The sequence below is a fragment of the Ranitomeya imitator genome, chromosome 5 (assembly GCF_032444005.1).
Source record: "Ranitomeya imitator isolate aRanImi1 chromosome 5, aRanImi1.pri, whole genome shotgun sequence".
In the NCBI taxonomy this organism is placed as follows: Eukaryota; Metazoa; Chordata; class Amphibia; order Anura; family Dendrobatidae; genus Ranitomeya; species Ranitomeya imitator.
The window spans coordinates 562,509,034-562,530,425 of NC_091286.1; the positions used below are offsets into that span (position 1 = coordinate 562,509,034).

Genomic DNA, 21,392 nt, shown 5'->3' on the forward strand with positions numbered 1-21,392 from the left:
ATGCGGATTTGTCTGCGTTTTTTCAGCTAAATTAAGATCTATTAGTTAACAAAAAAATAAAATTGTGATGTAATTTCCTTGTCCAACCTCTTTTACATACTCCATTGAAGAATAAGGTTTACACACACAGATATATAGATCTATAGATAGAGAGATCTATAGGTTGATAGATGGATGTATCTATAGATAGATAGTTCGATAGATAATACCAAGCCCGATGTTTAGTAATAAACATAATAAAATGGTACATAAAGAGTAAATAAAGACACACTAAATCTGCATTAGGCCAGGGTCACACTTGCGAGAAACTCGCACGAGTCCCGCACCTCAGTCCCCGGCGCTGCCACCGGCACTCGGACTGGAGCGTTCAGCTGCATAGAAATACATGCAGCCCCACACTCTGCTCCCGAGTGTCGGCAGCAGGGTACTGCCGGGTACTGAGATGCGAGACTTGTGCGAGTTTCTCGCAAGTGTGACCCCAGCCTTAAACACAATATCTGCTCAATTAAAAAAAAAAATGTTGTGGGCTCCAGCGAAATTTTCTGTGCCAGAACGGGAAAGCCAGTGACTGGGGCCTGGGATCTCTAAGACGCGCCAATTCCGGGACTTAGCCTCTCTCTTCCCACTGCCCTGTAGGGGTGGCATATGGGGTAATAGTTGTGGGGTTGATGTCACCTTTATATTGTAAGGTGACATCAAGCCGGCTTAGTAATGGAGAGGTGTCAATAAGATACCTATCCATTACTAATCCTATAGTTATTAACCCCTTCATGACCAGGGGATTTTTCGTTTTTCCGTGTTCGTTTTTCGCTCCCCTCCTTCCCAGAGCCATAACTTTTTTATTTTTCCGTCAATTTGGCCATGTGAGGGCTTATTTTTTGCGGGACGAGTTGTACTTTTGAACGACATCATTGGTTTTAGCATGTCGTGTACTAGAAAACGGGAAAAAAATTCCAAGTGCGGTGAAATTGCAAAAAAAGTGCAATCCCACACTGGTTTTTTGTTTGGCTTTTTTGCTAGGTTCACTAAATGCTAAAACTGACCGGCCATTATGATTCTCCAGGTCAGTACGAGTTCATAGACACCTAACATGACTAGGTTATTTTTTATCTAAGTGGTGAAAAAAAATTCCAAACTTTGCTAAAAAAAAAAAAAAAAAGTGCGCCATTTTCCGATACTTGTATGTAGCGTCTCCATTTTTCATGATCTGGGGTCGGTTGGGGCTTATTTTTTGCGTGCCGAGATGACGTTTTTAATGATAGCATTTCGGTGCAGATGCGTTCTTTTGATCGCCCGTTATTGCATTTTAATGCAATGTCGCGGCGACCAAAAAAACGTAATTCTGGCGTTTCGAATTTTTTTCCCGCTACGCTGTTTAGCGATCAGGTTAATGCTTTTTTTTAATTGATAGATCGGGCGATGCGGAGCGCGGCGATACCAAATATGCGTAGATTTGATATTTTTTTTATTGATTTATTTTGATTGGGGCGAAAGGGGGATGATTTAAACTTTTATGTTTTTTTTATTTTTTTCACATTTTTTTTAACTTCTTTTTTTAACTTTTGCCATGCTTCAATAGCCTCCATGGGAGGCTAGAAGCTGGCACAGCACGATCGGCTCTGCTACATAGCAGCGATCTGCTGATCGCTGCTATGTAGCAGAAATGGAGGTGTGCTGCGAGCGCTGACCACAGGGTGGCGCTCACAGCCACCGGTCATCAATAACCATAGAAGTCTCTAGGACCTCTATGGTTACAATATACAAGCATCGCCGACCCCCGATCATGTGACGGGGGTCGGCGATGACGTCATTTCCGGCCGCCCGGCCGGAAGCAGTAGTTAAATGCCGCTATCTGCGTTTGACAGCGGCATTTAACTAGTTAATAGGTGCGGGCAGATCGCGATTCTGCCCGCGCCTATTACGGGCACATGTCAGCTGTTCAAAACAGCTGACATGTCCCGGCTTTGATGCGGGCTCACCGCGGAGCCCTGCATCAAAGCAGGGGAGCCGGCATCGGACGGTATAGTACGTCCGATGCCGGTAAGGGGTTAAATAAACACACAGCCAGAATAAAGTATTTTAATGAAATGAAACACCACACAGTTTGCCAGCTTTATTATACGCCTAATTCCTGAGACGCCATCGATCTCCTGTAATAAAAATAAAATAATAAACCAAACGGTCTACTCCCTGGTCCGATGTAGTCCATTTAATAATGAGTGTCCCACAATGGTCTCCCTTATAGCGCAGTCACATAATGGCTCCTGCAGTGTTATCACTGAGAGTTCATGCTCTCACTTTACGGCGCTGCTGCGTAAGAATTTTCCCACGCAGTGGTGCCACAAGTGACAGCATGAAATCCAGTGACCTCTGACAACGGAGTGATCCACTGCGGGAGGATACCTGCCGTCAGTGTACCACCGGAGTCCCTGGAGAGCAGTCACATCTGCCAATGTGACAGCTCTACAAGGAAGATCGTTGTGGGACTCTAATTATTAAATGGATTACATCAGAACATTGATCGAGAGCACCGGGGGTTAGCTGTTTGGGGAGTATGGTGTGTGTATGTGTGTGTTATTTTTATACACTTGAACACAGTAGCTGGATGATGGGATTACTACTGTCTCATCATCGGCTAGCTGTCACTGTAGCAGGCATAGCCGGATGGGACTAGTAGTCCCATTGGACGATGCCTGCCTACATACATACATACACACACACACACACAGTCTCCGCCCACACACTCCTCCTCCTGATCTGCAGCGTATCTCGCATACAACTCTGCAGCAAAACCACAGATCTTTTTAAACCTGCAGTTTTGCTGCGGATTTGCCTGACTAAGTGGTAGTCAATGGGTGCAGAAACGCTGCAGATCTGCAAAAAGAATTGACATGCTGCAGAAAATAAAATCCTGCAAATCCGGCCGTATTTTTCTGCAGCATGTACACACACACACACCAATTCTCAATTTCCCATTACCATTTACATTGGTGGTGCACTACACTGTGGATTTGAAGCAATTCTGCGCGTCCAAAAACACATCAAAATCAGCAAAGTGTGCACATAGCCTAACTGCCAAAATACCACAGTCAGTCTCTGACAGCGGCACTTAAATAGCTTGCCCAATGAAAAAAGTTAACTATCATTCTACAGGATAAGTTATTGACCTGTGAGGACCTGCACTGATCAGCAGAATGTGGGCACTTTTGTCCTCCACTCATTTCCTATGAGGCTTTCGAGAGCTTGCTCAACTTTACCCAGCAGTACTGTTGTGTCAATGGAGAACCCACAACTGTGCCCATCAACTTCTAGTAGGAACTGCGATTGTGGGGTGTCAATGGGTTGACATGGCAATTGTGGACATTCCATCCAGCATGTCCACATGGATATTCCCTCTCTGAACCCTGCTTATACAGGTACTATACAGATGATCAGGTTTTTAAATACATCAGATAGGGATTATATACATTACGTAGGACTGCTCTATTTGGGTATACCTTGACGATTGGTGGAGCAGCTTAGTATACATTTTTTTTTGCAAAAAAACGTATCAACTATATACCCTATTTTTTCCATCTTTTAACTAGCACTTGCTTATTACTGTGATTTTTTTTTACAACAGAGTATTTTTGACCTCACTCTGCTCTTTTGTGTCTTCAAGTTTCTTGGTGGTGTGTGAACAGGTTCCTACAGACTTGTTCATTGTGGAAGTACCCCATATGTTTCTGGTTCTGTTGTGTCAATGGAGAACCCATCACTGTGCCTATCAACTTCTAGTAGGAACTGCGATCATGGGGTGTCAATGGGTTGACATGGCAATTGGGAGCCTAATGAAGGTCCCTGTCACCGAGCTATTCTTACTCCCATTGAATTCAGCCAGGATATACGGTAGTTATTCTTCCTATAAATGGCAATATTGAAGTATTGCAATACATAGTACAGGTTAAAATCCCTGATGGATAACTTGGTCAGCAATTAATATTCTTAGAACAGATTTTTTTTTTTATAATAATAATATGGAAAGAGAGGAAGACATCTCCGCACACATCTTAGAAAAGCAGCAACGGTAAGATTTCAGCCTCTCTCACTCCTGCTTTAGATATAATACACCCCGCATGCTCAGAGTGGAGTATACCCAGCTTCAGGTCTGTGTGAGATTCCGCTTGCTGAATGTAATGTTGAAGGGAATGTGTCAGTAGGATCAACCCTTATAACTGTCTATACAGGCATGCAAGCGTTACCAGTTAGAGACATGTAGATCCGGAGAGCAGACTGTCAGTCATTACATGTCTCACACTGGTAATGCCTACTTTCATTTACATTAAGCACTGTAGGCAGATTCTCAGGGAGATCTATGTCCCACCCACAGATCTTAACAGCCAGCTCAATTACATACAAGAAAAACATAGATTTCTCTGGAATAAGACATTGGTTCACAGATATCAAGGCAGTAATTTATTCAGCTTCCCATGACTTACATACCCATATAGACGGCTTAGGAGGGTTCATCCTGACAGATTTTCTTTAATATAATATATATCGGAGGCTAAAAAAAAAATGACAGGATAGGAAACCAATTAACCAGGTGCAAATAAACTGCATTGTGTATACTGTATGAAGGAAAAAGGTATGACCAAAGAAAAGGTAACTGCATTGTCCTTAAGTAATCCCTTATACTAGAAGCATCAAACTACTCCAGGTTGTCATGCCATAATTTATTATGGTAAAAAAATATATATATGGCACAATTTGCCATCAAAACATTAAAATGTAGGCACACTCTACATGACACCTTGAGCCCTGCACTAAAGCTGGTCATACACATGTGACAAGCAATGAGCGCTTATTTGGTTGTCACCGCTTTCGCCTATTCCCCCATACACATGAGCATTCAGCCAGGCAGAACCAATCATGTATTTTCAAACATAAGATCAGAGAAAGACACTGTCAAACATCTTATCTCTTGAAGAACAAAACTATTGAGCTCTAAAATGATCCCACATCATCTCAGGGAATATACAAGAGGTCCCAATACACATTAGACTGTGGGCCGATATCGCTGTATCTGCAGGTCTGGTCAACTTCAGACTAATCTAACATGTATGGAGGTATAAAGGGGTTATCCCCTTTCAAACAATACTGGTCCACGGGAGCAGTTTGTTATAAAAACAATCGCTTACTCCTCATCCACAAGTCCTGTGCCGAATCTCCACCGCTGCTCACAATATCTGATATTGGTTACAGCGCTAATGTCACGTCAATAGCCAATCACTGAGCTCAGCGGCTCCGCCGTGTAGACCAACAGCCAATCACTGAGCTCAGCGGCTCCGCCGTGTAGACCAACAGCCAATCACTGAGCTCAGCAGTTTTGCCGTATAGACCAACAGCCAATCACTAAGCTCAGCAGTTCTGCCGTGTAGACCAACAGCCAATCACTAAGCTCAGTGGTTCTGCCGGGTAGACCAACAGCCAATCACTGAGCTCAGCGGCTCTGCCGTATAGACCAACAGCAAACCACTAAGCTCAGTGGTTCTGCCGTGTAGACAAACTATACAATGAAGATTGGCATCTCAATGGTTTATTAGACCCAATACTAGTTTTATTTAGGTCCATAGGACAGATGAGAGCACGAAGTATAATAATAATCTTTATTTTATATAGCGCTAACATATTCCGCAGCGCTTTACACAGTTTTGCACACATTATCATCGCTGTCCCCGATGGGGCTCACAATCTAGAATCCCTATCAGTATGTCTTTGGAATGTGGGAGGAAACCCACGCAAACACGGAGAGAACATACAAACTCTTTGCAGATGTTGTCCTGGGTGGGATTAGAACCCAGGACCCCAGCGCTGCAAGGCTGCTGTGCTAACCACTGCGCCACTGGGCTGCCCATCTATGTAAAAAACACTATAAGGGTATGTTCACACGTTCCTGATTTCCATCCTTTTTTTTTCAGGACTGTTTTTTAAAAAACTGCAGCTCTTGGCAGAAAACGCAGGTCCTTTTTTTGGTCCTTTTTTTGTCCTTTTTTGATCCTTTTTTTGATCCTTTTTTTTGATGCAGTTAAAATGGCTGAAAATACCCTAACCCTACCCCTAACCGTACCCCTAACCCTAACCTTAGTGGAAAAAAAAAAAAATTCTTAATTTTTTTTTATTAAACCAGGGATTCAAGCTTTATCAAACCAGGGATTCAAGCTTCAGGAGGCTAATTTGCATATTCCAGGTGCCTTCTGGGAGAAGCGAAGTCTCCCTAAGCTAGAAGATCGTTGGGTACAGCCGGGACCAGCTGCTTCGAAAGCATCACCAAACCAGGGATTCAAGCTTCAGGAGGCTAATTTGCATATTCCAGGTGCCTTCTGGGAGAAGCGAAGTCTCCCTAAGCTAGAAGATCGTTGGGTACAGCCGGGACCAGCTGCTTCGAAAGCATCACCAAACCAGGGATTCAAGCTTCAGGAGGCTAATTTGCATATTCCAGGTGCCTTCTGGGAGAAGCGAAGTCTCCCTAAGCTAGAAGATCATTGGGTACAGCCGGGACCAGCTGCTTCGAAAGCATCACCAAACCAGGGATTTGGGGAATTTTTGCCTGTAGGACATTATTGCAAGAGAGCTTGGCTGAGTAGATTACACAAGAAGGAAAACACACAGCAAGTCAGCAGGATCTAGGAGCAACATGGCAGATGTGACAACCTACATGGTGAGCTGCAGCATGTGCTACATGTTCACAGATCGACCAGAAGAAGAATCCAATTTCACCTGTCAGAAGTGTAGACTAGTGGCCCTTTTAGAAGAAAAGGTGCGGGGTCTGGAAGAAAGAATAGCAACTTTGAAACTCATCAAAGAGAATGAAGACTTTCTAGACAGAACAGAAGCATCTCTACTGGTCACAGAAGGTGCAAAAAGTGTCAGAGAACCTCCAAAAGCAGATGAGTGGAAGCATGTGACCAAAAGAAGCAAGAAGACCATGGAGAAATCACCAACCACACAACTGAAGAACCGATATCAAATCTTTGTAGAGGATGAAGATGGCACACCTAAGAATGAAGCAATACCAGCAAGCAAAAAAGAAAAGGGCACACAGCAACAAGTGACAGCAAAAAGTACAGCCAAGAAGCAACGAAGAGTGGTGGTGGTGGGAGACTCACTATTGAGAGGCACCGAAGCAGCCATCTGCAGACCAGACATAACTGCAAGAGAAGTATGCTGCCTTCCAGGTGCGATGATCAAGGATGTGACCGATAGGATACCAAAGCTCTTCAGCTCCAAGGACGTCCACCCATTTCTTCTGATACATGTTGGCACCAATGACACGGCAAGGAAGGACCTACCGACAATCTGCAAGGACTTTGAAGAGTTGGGGAAGAAGGTAAAGGAACTGGATGCACAGGTAGTTTTTTCTTCTATCCTTCCAGTAGACGGGCATGGCACCAGGAGATGGAACAGGATCCTTGATGCAAACAACTGGCTAAGACGATGGTGCAGACAACAAGGATTTGGATTCCTGGACCACGGTGTGAATTACTGGTATGATGGACTCCTCGCCAGAGACGGACTACACCTCAACAAACCTGGGAAACACACATTCGCCAGAAGACTCGCTACACTCATCAGGAGGGCGTTAAACTAGAAGAAGAGGGGACGGGAAGAAAAACATTAGACTCGAACAAAGACGACCCAGGAAAACATACTCAGAAGGGAGGTAAGAACATTTCTAAAACAATCCACAGTGAGGAGATTGGAACAAAACAAAATCCTCTAAACTGCATGCTCGCAAACGCCAGAAGCCTGACAAACAAGATGGAAGAACTAGAAGCAGAAATATCTACAGGTAACTTTGACATAGTGGGAATAACCGAGACATGGTTAGATGAAAGCTATGACTGGGCAGTTAACTTACAGGGTTACAGTCTGTTTAGAAAGGATCGTAAAAATCGGAGAGGAGGAGGGGTTTGTCTCTATGTAAAGTCTTGTCTAAAGTCCACTTTAAGGGAGGATATTAGCGAAGGGAATGAGGATGTCGAGTCCATATGGGTTGAAATTCATGGAGGGAAAAATGGTAACAAAATTCTCATTGGGGTCTGTTACAAACCCCCAAATATAACAGAAAGCATGGAAAGTCTACTTCAAAAGCAGATAGATGAAGCTGCAACCCATAATGAGGTCCTGGTTATGGGGGACTTTAACTACCCGGATATTAACTGGGAAACAGAAACCTGTGAAACCCATAAAGGCAACAGGTTTCTGCTAATAACCAAGAAAAATTATCTTTCACAATTGGTGCAGAATCCAACCAGAGGAGCAGCACTTTTAGACCTAATACTATCTAATAGACCTGACAGAATAACAAATCTGCAGGTGGTTGGGCATCTAGGAAATAGCGACCACAATATTGTGCAGTTTCACCTGTCTTTCACTAGGGGGACTTGTCAGGGAGTCACAAAAACATTGAACTTTAGGAAGGCAAAGTTTGAACAGCTTAGAGATGCCCTTAATCTGGTAGACTGGGACAATATCCTCAGAAATGAGAATACAGATAATAAATGGGAAATGTTTAAGAACATCCTAAATAGGCAGTGTAAGCGGTTTATACCTTGTGGGAATAAAAGGACTAGAAATAGGAAAAACCCAATGTGGCTAAACAAAGAAGTAAGACAGGCAATTAACAGTAAAAAGAAAGCATTTGCACTACTAAAGCAGGATGGCACCATTGAAGCTCTAAAAAACTATAGGGAGAAAAATACTTTATCTAAAAAACTAATTAAAGCTGCCAAAAAGGAAACAGAGAAGCACATTGCTAAGGAGAGTAAAACTAATCCCAAACTGTTCTTCAACTATATCAATAGTAAAAGAATAAAAACTGAAAATGTAGGCCCCTTAAAAAATAGTGAGGAAAGAATGGTTGTAGATGACGAGGAAAAAGCTAACATATTAAACACCTTCTTCTCCACGGTATTCACGGTGGAAAATTAAATGCTAGGTGAAATCCCAAGAAACAATGAAAACCCTATATTAAGGGTCACCAATCTAACCCAAGAAGAGGTGCGAAACCGGCTAAATAAGATTAAAATAGATAAATCTCCGGGTCCGGATGGCATACACCCACGAGTACTAAGAGAACTAAGTAATGTAATAGATAAACCATTATTTCTTATTTTTAGTGACTCTATAGCGACAGGGTCTGTTCCGCAGGACTGGCGCATAGCAAATGTGGTGCCAATATTCAAAAAGGGCTCTAAAAGTGAACCTGGAAATTATAGGCCAGTAAGTCTAACCTCTATTGTTGGTAAAATATTTGAAGGGTTTCTGAGGGATGTTATTCTGGATTATCTCAATGAGAATAACTGTTTAACTCCATATCAGCATGGGTTTATGAGAAATCGCTCCTGTCAAACCAATCTAATCAGTTTTTATGAAAAGGTAAGCTATAGACTGGACCACGGTGAGTCATTGGACGTGGTATATCTCGATTTTTCCAAAGCGTTTGATACCGTGCCGCACAAGAGGTTGGTACACAAAATGAGAATGCTTGGTCTGGGGGAAAATGTGTGTAAATGGGTTAGTAACTGGCTTAGTGATAGAAAGCAGAGGGTGGTTATAAATGGTATAGTCTCTAACTGGGTCGCTGTGACCAGTGGGGTACCGCAGGGGTCAGTATTGGGACCTGTTCTCTTCAACATATTCATTAATGATCTGGTAGAAGGTTTACACAGTAAAATATCGATATTTGCAGATGATACAAAACTATGTAAAGCAGTTAATACAAGAGAAGATAGTATTCTGCTACAGATGGATCTGGATAAGTTGGAAACTTGGGCTGAAAGGTGGCAGATGAGGTTTAACAATGATAAATGTAAGGTTATACACATGGGAAGAGGGAATCAATATCACCATTACACACTGAACGGGAAACCACTGGGTAAATCTGACAGGGAGAAGGACTTGGGGATCCTAGTTAATGATAAACTTACCTGGAGCAGCCAGTGCCAGGCAGCAGCTGCCAAGGCAAACAGGATCATGGGGTGCATTAAAAGAGGTCTGGATACACATGATGAGAGCATTATACTGCCTCTGTACAAATCCCTAGTTAGACCGCACATGGAGTACTGTGTCCAGTTTTGGGCACCGGTGCTCAGGAAGGATATAATGGAACTAGAGAGAGTACAAAGGAGGGCAACAAAATTAATAAAGGGGATGGGAGAACTACAATACCCAGATAGATTAGCGAAATTAGGATTATTTAGTCTAGAAAAAAGACGACTGAGGGGCGATCTAATAACCATGTATAAGTATATAAGGGGACAATACAAATATCTCGCTGAGGATCTGTTTATACCAAGGAAGGTGACGGGCACAAGGGGGCATTCTTTGCGTCTGGAGGAGAGAAGGTTTTTCCACCAACATAGAAGAGGATTCTTTACTGTTCGGGCAGTGAGAATCTGGAATTGCTTGCCTGAGGAGGTGGTGATGGCGAACTCAGTCGAGGGGTTCAAGAGAGGCCTGGATGTCTTCCTGGAGCAGAACAATATTGTATCATACAATTATTAGGTTCTGTAGAAGGACGTAGATCTGGGTATTTATTATGATGGAATATAGGCTGAACTGGATGGACAAATGTCTTTTTTCGGCCTTACTAACTATGTTACTATGTTATTGTCCCTACCTATGGGGGTGACAAAGGGGGGGGGGGGGGTCATTTACTATTTTTTTTTTATTTTGATCACTGAGATAGATTATATCTCAGTGATCAAAATGCACTTTGGAACGAATCTGCCGGCCGGCAGATTCGGCGGGCGCACTGCGCATGCGCCCGCCATTTTGCAAGATGGCTTCGCCCAGGGAGAAGACGGCCGGACGGACACCGGGACGCCGGGTAAGTATAAGGGGGGGAGATTAAGGCACGGGGGGGGGGGCATCGGAGCACTGGGGGGGAGGGCATCGGAGCACGGGGCGGTGGGATTGGAGCACGGGGGGGGCGGGATCGGAGCACGGGGGGGGCAGCCACACTCCGCCCACGCACTTCCTGCTGCAGCGGTTCGGCACCACAAACCGCAGTAAAACCCGCAGATATTTTTTTCATCTGCGGGTTTTACTGCGGATTTGACCTCACAATGGAGGTCAATGGGTGCAGAACCGCTGCGGCTCCGAAAAAAAGAAGTGACATGGTACTTCTTTTTTACCGCGGCTATTCAGCGCGGCTTTTTTTCCCGATTCCCGCATCATGTGCACAGTGGTTCCTGTTTTCCATAGGGTACAGTACACTGTACCCTGCATGGAAAACAGCTGCGGAACCGCAGCGGCAAAAACGCTGCGGTTCCGCAGAAAAAAACGCACTGTGTGAACATGGCCTAAAGCAATTGCTACAGCACCATCCTACTCCAGTATCAGACATAAGAGAATCCCAAGATGGTGCTCAAAAGGACCGAAGCTGCTCAACATTTGGGCAAGCACATTCAGACAAAATGGTGTACAAATACCAATGAGAGTACTGCCATTTGGGAAGGGTGAGAAGAAATCTGATGGCAAGCTTGGCAACCTCCAGTGACAATACACACAAGAACTGGTTGCTCCTAGGCTATAACATTAGCTTTTAGTTGCTCTCATGGATAGGATAGCAGACAGCGAGCTAGCTACATGATGAAAAATCAATTATAAAAGTCATAAACCAGGGCTGTGGAGCCGGGAGACTATTTTGGTGGAGACGATATAACATGGACCAACTCCTAAAATAAATAATAGAGTACAGTAGTTCAATGCAGTATGCGCTGAATATTTTTTTATATACATAAAAAATTGGAAAAGCTATGAAATATCCTATAAATGTCTATTCTATTCCTGATCTAAGGATCTCTGCTTTTAGGTGAGAAATCTGTGCTGCACTTTACGTAAAAGCTCAGTATTGACCAGTGCTGTGGAGTCGGAGTATGGGAAATTGAGGAGTCAGAGGATTGGATTACCGACTCAACAACCCTGTGACAGACAAGCTATAGAGTCACAGGGTCTATAGAAGGGACAGAGAACATAAATTTCATCTGAGGACCACACTCTGAAATTGAATCAATCCTAAAATTCACAAAAACTAAGAGGACTATTTCCATCTGAGACCCTTGTAGTGTATCGATAGTATATTCGATAAATGTAGAGTAGGTTGAGACCAGGAAGCGAAAGCAGCACCTATGGGGAGAGGAGATCCCTTTCTTCCCGGTTTACACTACAGAAAGAAACCAAGCATGAATCTCTCACCATCGAGATATATGCGACTATCTGAAAGTACGTCACTAATCCTACAAAACTACAATGGCTGTACACAGCCATTAGTGATTAGGGAACGTACTCAGATAAGGTGTTATGCGAGAATGCTCATGTTCTAACAGTGTATTCGGCATGCTCGTGCTTCTCACCAAATTAAAATATCATCAAAAAGTTAATTTATTTCAGTTCTTCAATACAAAAAGTGAAACTCATTATATAGAGTCATTACAGGGTGATCTATTTCAAGTGTTTATTTATGTTAATGTTGATGATTATGGCTTACAGACAATGAAAACCAAGAAGTCATTATCTCAGTAAATTAGAATAATTAACAAAAAAAACACCTGCTAAGGCTTCCTAAGCATTAAAAAGGGCCCCTTAGTCTGTATCAGTAGGCTCCACAATCATGGAGAAGACTGCTGACTTGACAGATGTCCAGAAGGCAGTCATTGACACACTCCACAAGGAGGGTAAGCCATAAAAGGACATTGCTAAAGAAGGTGGCTGTCAAGAGTGCTGTATCCAAGCATATTAATGGAAACCTGAGTGGAAGGAAAAAGTGCACAAGCAACCGGGATAACCGTAGCCTTGAAAGGATTTTTAAGAAAAGGCCATTCAAAAATTGGGGGGAGATTCACAAGGAGTGGACTGCTGCTGGAGTCATTGCTTCAAGAGCCACCACACACACAGACATATTCAGGACATGGGCTACAAGTGTCGCATTCCTTGTGTCAAGCCACTCATGACCAATAGACATTGACAGAAGCGTATTACCTGGGCCAAGGAGAAAAAGAACTGGACTGTTGCTCCGTGGTCCAAGGTTTTGTTTTCAGATGAAAGTACATTTTACATTTCATTGGGAAAATCAGAGTCCCAGAGTCTGGAGGAAGAGTGGAGAGGCCACAATCCAAGCTACTTGAGGTCTAGTGTGAAGTTCCCACAATCAGTGATGGTTTCGGGAGCAATGTCATCTGCTGGTGTACGTCCACTGTGTTTTATCAAGGCCAAAGTCAGCACAGCCGTCTACCAGGAAATGTTAGAGCACTTCATGCTTCCCTCTGCCGACAAGCTTTTTGGAGATGGAAATTTCATTCTCAGCAGGACTTGGCACCTGTCCACACTGCCAAATGCACCAATACCCGGTTTAAAAACAACAGTATCACTGTGCTTGATTGGCCAGCAAACTCTCCTGACCTTAACCCCATAGAGAATCTATGGAGTATTGTCAAGAGGAAGATGAGAGATGCCAGACACAACAATGCAGATGAGCTGAAGACTGCTATCAAAGCAACCTGGGCTTCCACAACACCTCAGCAGTGCCACAGGCTGATCGCCTCCATGCCACGCCGCATTGATGCAGTAATTGATGCAAAAGGAGCCCTGACCAAGTACTGAGTGCATTTACTGAACATACATTTCAGTAGGCCAACATTTCAGATTTTAAAATAATTTTTCAAGCTGATGTTATAAAGTATTCTAATTTACTGAGATAATGACTTTTGGGTTTTCATTGGCTGTAAGCCATAATCATCAACATTAACAGAAACAAACACTTAAAATAGATCACTCTGGTTGTAATGACTCTATATAATACAGCTCTGCCAAAAATTAAGAAACCACCACATCAAAACCCTGTCATGGGCAGCCCAATCTCCAGACCTGAACCCCATTGAAAACCTCTGGAAGTTTCCTTTAACCCCTTTGCACACCCTGTGAAACTTGTACGTCACAGCCAGGTTGTGCATGTATGCAGCAGGATCAAGAGCTGTGCCTGCTCCAACAGGGCAGATACAAGATGTAATATGTATCCAGTATTTGACCACAACACCAGCAATCAGCATTGCCAATCACCGACAGCGGCATTTAAATAGCTAAATAAATGGTGCACGCTCTTACCAGCACAACCAACCCACAGCAACATAGTCATCATTGGCTTGCCATTGCAGCTGGGAACATGCTGAAGGCCCCAGTGGCTGCCATCTTGGCACTCCTCTGAAGCTGAGCTCTAAGGCAAGCATCAAAAGAAACCGCCATTTACTGTCATATTGCAGTGTGTGTTACAAGCGATCAAATGATCAAAGATTAACCTCCACTAGCGGAACTAAAACAAACAAAAAAGTTTAACAAATATTAGAAAAAAATTTAAACCGTTAATCTCCCCCCTTTTCCCTAGTCTTAAAATAAAAACATAATTGGAATTACTGTGTCTGAAAGAGTCTGGTCTGCCAAAATGTAAGACTATGTAAAACACATGGTCAATAGCAAAAAAATCTAAATTTAAAAGCCATTTTTGCAGGGGGGGGGGGGGGGAGGGTTGTGCCAAATTGGTATTAATACACTACAAGCCCTAACACAGCTCCTTCTCTGAAAAAAACAAACGGCTACAGGTTTCAGAAAAAGGCGAACATTTTTTTTCTCCAAATTTCAGAAATTGTTTTCACTAGTAAAATATAACAAAATCTGTGCAAGCTTGGTGTCAACGTAATCTCAATAACATGAAGAATCATGTTTCCAGGACATTTTTACTGCACAATGATATTCATAAAACAAGGGAAAAACAAACTGGAAAAACAAAAGTAGAATTGCAGTTTTTTCGCAATTTCACACCAGCTGGATTTTTTATTCACATTTTTCAATACATGAGACAGTAAATTTATTGGCGTTATTCAAAACTATAACTCGTCAGACAAAAAAACAAACCCTCAAAATGCTATAGCAACAGGGAAAAAATAAGGCTCTTGGAAGAAGGGGAGGAAATTGCAAAAAATGTTTAGTCCAATAGGGGTTAAGCACATTTATAACATAGCAGCCAACACTATACTGCCACCCAAGATAGATGGATCACAAGAAAGTATTGTATTTTCCCTTTACTTGCATCCTGTCTGTGGGATCACTAGGAGGTTCTGACAAATGTAAAGAGGCTCTGTGACCAATATAGGCAAACATCTCATCACACTTGTGATTTCACATCACTGGAGAACGCTGCATACATGTGTGGTGAAAAATAAAATCGCAATAGATGTTACTGCACACCATTTTGTTTGCAACAAGAGGAAAACTTCTTTAAAGGGAACCTGTCACCCCGTTTTTTGAGATTGAGCTATAAATACTGTTAAATAGGGCCTGCGCTGTGTGTTCCTATAGTGTATGTAGTGTACCCCGATTCCCCATGTATGCTGAGAAATAACTTACCAAAGTCGCCGTTTTCGCCTGTCAATCAGGCTGGTCAGGTCGGGAGGGCGTGGTGACATCGCTGGTTCTTCCTCAGCTTTACGTTGGTGGCGTAGTGGCGTAGTGGTTTAGACACAGCGCGCGATCTGCGCTGTCATCCCTTTCGTCGGTGGGGGCGGCCATCTTCCTGGGGCCGCGCGTGCGCAGATCGAGTGCTCTGCTGCACGGGGCTTCAGGAAAATGGCCGCGGGATTCCGCGCGTGCGCATTAGAGATCGCGGCGGCCATTTTCCCAAAGCCGAGTTTGCATCTCGGCTTTGGGAAAATGGCCGCCGCGATCTCTAATGCGCACGCGCGGCATCCCGCGGCCATTTTCCTGAAGCCCCGTGCAGCAGAGCACTCGCGGCCCCAGGAAGATGGCCGCCCCCACCGACGAAAGGGATGACAGCGCAGATCGCGCGCTGTGTCTTCACCACTACGCCACCAACGTAAAGCTGAGGAAGAACCAGCGATGTCACCACGCCCTCCCGACCTGACCAGCCTGATTGACAGGCGAAAACGGCGACTTTGGTAAGTTATTTCTCAGCATACATGGGGAATCGGGGTACACTACATACACTATAGGAACACACAGCGCAGGCCCTATTTAACAGTATTTATAGCTCAATCTCAAAAAACGGGGTGACAGGTTCCCTTTAACAATACTATATGTCTAAATAAAATGAAAATATGCATAAAATCTCCAGTATCACTACGATGCCTGCCTGATGGATGTGATTTTTTTTTTTAAATAAAACTATATTATATTCAGCAGACCGGGACGGATGGACGCACGCACCGTAGACTGGGACCGCCAACCCTCCGTCCGCACCGCACACCGGGACCGCCAACCCTCCGTCCGCACCGCACACCGGGACCGCCAACCCTCCGTCCGCACCGCACACCGGGACCGCCAACCCTCCGTCCGCACCGCACACCGGGACCGCCAACCCTCCGTCCGCACCGCACACCGGGACCGCCAACCCTCCGTCCGCACCGCACACCGGGACCGCCAACCCTCCGTCCGCACCGCACACCGGGACCGCCAACCCTCCGTCCGCACCGCACACCGGGACCGCCAACCCTCCGTCCGCACCGCACACCGGGACCGCCAACCCTCCGTCCGCACCGCACACCGGGACCGCCAACCCTCCGTCCGCACCGCACACCGGGACCGACAACCCTCCGTCCGCACCGCACACCGGGACCGACAACCCTCCGTCCGCACCGCACACCGGGACCGCCAACCCTCCGTCCGCACCGCACACCGGGACCGCCAACCCTCCGTCCGCACCGCACACCGGGACCGACAACCCTCCGTCCGCACCGCACACCGGGACCGACAACCCTCCGTCCGCACCGCACACCGGGACCGCCAACCCTCCGTCCGCACCGCACACCGGGACCGCCAACCCTCCGTCCGCACCGCACACCGGGACCGCCAACCCTCCGTCCGCACCGCACACCGGGACCGCCAACCCTCCGTCCGCACCGCACACCGGGACCGCCAACCCTCCGTCCGCACCGCACACCGGGACCGCCAACCCTCCGTCCGCACCGCACACCGGGACCGACAACCCTCCGTCCGCACCGCACACCGGGACCGCCAACCCTCCGTCCGCACCGCACACCGGGACCGCCAACCCTCCGTCCGCACCGCACACCGGGACCGCCAACCCTCCGTCCGCACCGCACACCGGGACCGCCAACCCTCCGTCCGCACCGCACACCGGGACCGACAACCCTCAGTCCGCACCGCACACCGGGACCGCCAACCCTCCGTCCGCACCGCACACCGGGACCGACAACCCTCCGTCCGCACCGCACACCGGGACCGACAACCCTCCGTCCGCACCGCACACCGGGACCGACAACCCTCCGTCCGCACCGCACACCGGGACCGACAACCCTCAGCCCGCACCGCACACCGGGACCGACAACCCTCCGTCCGCACCGCACACCGGGACCGACAACCCTCAGCCCGCACCGCACACCGGGACCGACAACCCTCCGTCCGCACAGCTATTGTATACAACACCTGACTAATCTGCTGAACAGTTTTGGAAAGTGTGCCTTCCCGGTCGGCGGGGGCTCGGCACACCGGAGCAGCCCTGCCGCAGTTACACATCTACACAGACAATGTGTCAGCTCACTGCACAGAAACAACAGTGTACAAACATACCTACGGACACAGCCCGGAGCCCGACCTCCTCTGTCGCCGCCGCAACAAAGGAGACAACGTTTTCACGGCCAAGTACAGACGGCTCCGTTCTCTCAGTTACTCTTTCGGTTTCCGGTTCCGGTCTCGGGCTCTCTCTCTCTTCCCACAGTCTGACTGAACCGCGCTCCGCCACAATCACGTGATAAACGACGCCCCGCCCACCAACCAGCTACACCAGAAGACAGCGGCATCCAGGATCTCCGCACATGACGTCACTGCTGTGTTGTTTTTTTTTAATAACTTTATTACAATAAAACATGTAGGATAATGCACACGATGGCGTAAAGCAATGCTGCTGAGGACGGTCAGGTTCTTATCTGCTGAGCAGACTATTGAGCAGTATGGCTGCTGCCGTGCCTGGGAACAGACAGCCGGGGCAGACTGCGGGAGGGCTCTGGTATTACACCGTTGTGAGTGCTGCTCAAGTAGCCAGACATGCTCAGCACTAGAGATGGGCGACCCCTTCATGCCGGGTGCCCACACTCCGGACCTTCGCAGCACATAGTCCATGAATACATTCTGGTGGCGACATTTGTCTTGTGGAGAAACTGACAAGCTGCGGTCTGGAGAGACGCACCACATGTCCGTCTCTGCGGGTGATCCGCGGGCGTCTGTGTATGTATACTGGGCATGGGAGTTCTTGAAATCCCATCCACTATGCTGTAACTTCTGGACGCTGCACAAGCACACAATGTCCAGCGTTTACTGATCTTCTGCACATACCCTCAAGGTTCAGTTTGGCAAAAGCCCGATGTTCCCTGAACGGTTCATCAAGCATACTCGAACCCCATTCAATGGGAGGCAAATCCAAACGCATAGACAACACCTTCAGGGGGCCAAAAAGCTGCCGAAACAGCTCAAATTAGGGGCACACACCAGAAAAATTGCTATCAATTGACCCAGAGTACAAATAGGCTGCATGGGACAGGGTCTGGGCTGCATGGGACAGGGTCTGGGCTGCATGGGACAGGGTCTGGGCTGCATGGGACAGGGTCTGGGCTGCATGGGACAGGGTCTGGGCTGCATGGGACAGGGTCTGGGCTGCATGGGACAGGGTCTGGGCTGCATAAACAGCTCTGAAGGTAAGTGCAAATTAAGAGGTGGGTGATGTACCGCTGTAAGGCTATGTGCACACGTTGCAGATTTGCCGGTGGAATTTTCTGTGCAGATTCTGCCTCTCTTGGCAGAAAACGCAGGTAAAAATCCACGCGGATTTGATGCGTTTTTTTCATGCGGATTTGTATGCGTTTTTGAAAGCTAAATAAAGATCTATTCCTTGTTTGCCAAGGAAGAATGGGCAAGAATTTCAGTCTCTCAATGTACAAAACTGATAGAGACCTTCCCCAAGCGACTTGCAGCAGAAGGTGGCGCAACAAAGTATTAAGTTAAAGGCCAAATAATATTGCACGCCCCACTTTTCAGTTTTTGAATTTCCACAAAAATTTAAAATAAGCAATAAATTTCATTCAACTTCACAGAATGAAATGTTTATTTCTAAACTTTGTGCAGTTATATTGATTTACCTGGTGAAAATAAACAAGTGAGATGGGAATATATTTGGATTTTATTAAGTTGCCTAATAATTCTGCACAGTAACAGTTACCTGCACAAACAGATATTCTCCTAAGATAGCGAAATCTAAGAAACCCATTACAACTCCCAAAAATATTAAGCTTTGATATTTCTGAGTCTTTTGGGTTGATTGACAACATAGTTGTTGATCAATAATAAAAATAATACTCTAAAATACAACTTGCCTAATAATTCTGCACGCAGTGTATGGTGATGAGACAAAGTCTGGCATTATGGTGAATGGCCGGTATGTGTGTTGCAGAGGAAGATACTTGTGATAGAAATATTTATATCAAGTAGATCTCACTTGCATGTATACTCCTCTATAATTATATATACTCATATATCCACAGCTAATATATACATTATAATCAATTGCTTAAAATGGCTGACATAAACTGATATAAGCCAGACAGACTGTTCGGTAATTTCCACCCAAAAAAGCGGAAGAACTCCAGATGTCTTAACCCCTTCCCGACCCATGACGCCACGTAGGCGTCATGAAAGTCGGTGCCAATCCGACCCATGACGCCTATGTGGCGTCATGGAAAGATCGCGTCCCTGCAGATCGGGTTAACTCCCATTTCACCAGATCTGCAGGGACAGGGGGAGTGGTAGTTTAGCCCAGGTGGGGGTGGCTTCACCCCCTCGTGGCTACGATCGCTCTGATTGGCTGTTGAAAGTGAAACTGCCAATCAGAGCGATTTGTAATATTTCACCTATTATAACTGGTGAAATATTACAATCCAGCCATGGCCGATGCTGCAATATCATCGGCCATGGCTGGAAACACTAATGTGCCCCCACCCCACCGATTGCCCCCCCAGCCCTCCGATCTGTCCGGTACACTGCTCCGGCTCCCCTCCGTCCTGTGCTCCGATCCCCCTGTGCTCTTGTCCGCTCCCCCCGTGCTCCAATCACCCCCCCCCCGTGCTCCAATCACCCCCCCCCCCCGTGCTCCAATCACCCCCCCTGCACTCCGTTCCACCCCCCGTGCTCCGTTCCACCCCCCCCGTGCTCCGTTCCACGACCCCCGTGCTCCGTTTCACCCCCCCCCCCCCCCCCGTGCTCCGTTCCACCCCTCCCGCTCTCCGATCCCCCCCCCCCCGTGCTCCACCCCACCCCATCATACTTACCGATCCTGCCGGGGTCCGTCCGTCTTCTCCCTGGGCGCCGCCATCTTCCAAAATGGCGGGCGCATGCGCAGTGCGCCCGCCGAATCTGCCAGCCGGCAGATTCGTTCCAAACTGCATTTTGATCACTGAGATATAATCTATCTCAGTGATCAAAATAAAAAAAATAATAAATGACCCCCCCCCCCCCTTTGTCACCCCCATAGGTAGGGACAATAAAAAAATAAAGAATGTTTTTTTTCCACTAATGTTAGAATAGGGGTAGGTTTAGGGGTAGGGTTAGGGGTAGGGTAGGGTTAGGGCTAGGGTTAGGGTTTCGGTATGTGCACACGTATTCTGGTCCTCTGCGGATTTTTCCGCAGCGGATTTCATAAATCCGCAGTGCTAAACCGCTGCGGATTTTTGGCGGATTTACCGCGGTTTTTCTGCGCATTTCACTGCGGTTTTACAACTGCGATTTTCTATTTGAGCAGTTCTAAAACCGCTGCAGAATCCGCACAATGAAGTGACATGCTGCGGAATGTAAACCGCTGCGTTTCCGTGCAGTTTTTCCGCAGCATGTGTACAGCGATTTTTGTTTCCCGTAGGTTTACATTGAACTGTAAACTCATGGGAAACTGCTGCGTGTCCGCAGCATTTTCCGTAGCGTGTGCACATACCTTTAGAATTAGGCTATGTGCACACGGTGCGGATTTGGCTGCGGATCCGCAGCGGATTGGCCGCTGCGGATTCGCAGCAGTGTTCCATCAGGTTTACAGTACCATGTAAACCTATGGAAAACCAAATCCGCTGTGCCCATGGTGCGGAAAATACAGCGCGAAAACGCTGCGTTGTATTTTCCGCAGCATGTCAATTCTTTGTGCGGATTCCGCAGCGTTTTACACCTGTTCCTCAATAGGAATCCGCAGGTGAAATCCGCACACAAAAAACTGGAAATCCGCGTAAAATCCGCAGGTAAAACGCAGTGCCTTTTACCCGCGGATTTTTCAAAAATGATGCTGAAAA

At 46.4% G+C, this 21,392-nt stretch overlaps 1 protein-coding gene across 8 annotated transcripts in view; it reads right to left on the reverse strand.

Annotated features, from left to right (window-relative positions):
• The window catches only part of SAP130 (Sin3A associated protein 130), a 109,665-nt gene extending 91,882 nt beyond the window's left edge, over window positions 1–17,783 (reverse strand). For 5 of the 8 annotated variants that reach the window (XM_069727686.1, XM_069727683.1, XM_069727685.1 and 2 more), the window contains exons 1-2: window positions 17,644–17,783; window positions 4,483–4,546 (exon numbers count right to left, since the gene is read on the reverse strand). In XM_069727686.1, the coding sequence (XP_069583787.1) occupies window positions 4,483–4,509 (27 nt within the window). In that variant the 5' untranslated portion in view covers window positions 4,510–4,546; window positions 17,644–17,783. The remainder of the gene's footprint in view (window positions 1–4,482; window positions 4,547–17,643) is intronic. The other 3 variants (XM_069727689.1, XM_069727688.1, XM_069727687.1) reach the window with 1 other exon arrangement.
• Window positions 17,784–21,392: the final 3,609 nt, after the last annotated feature.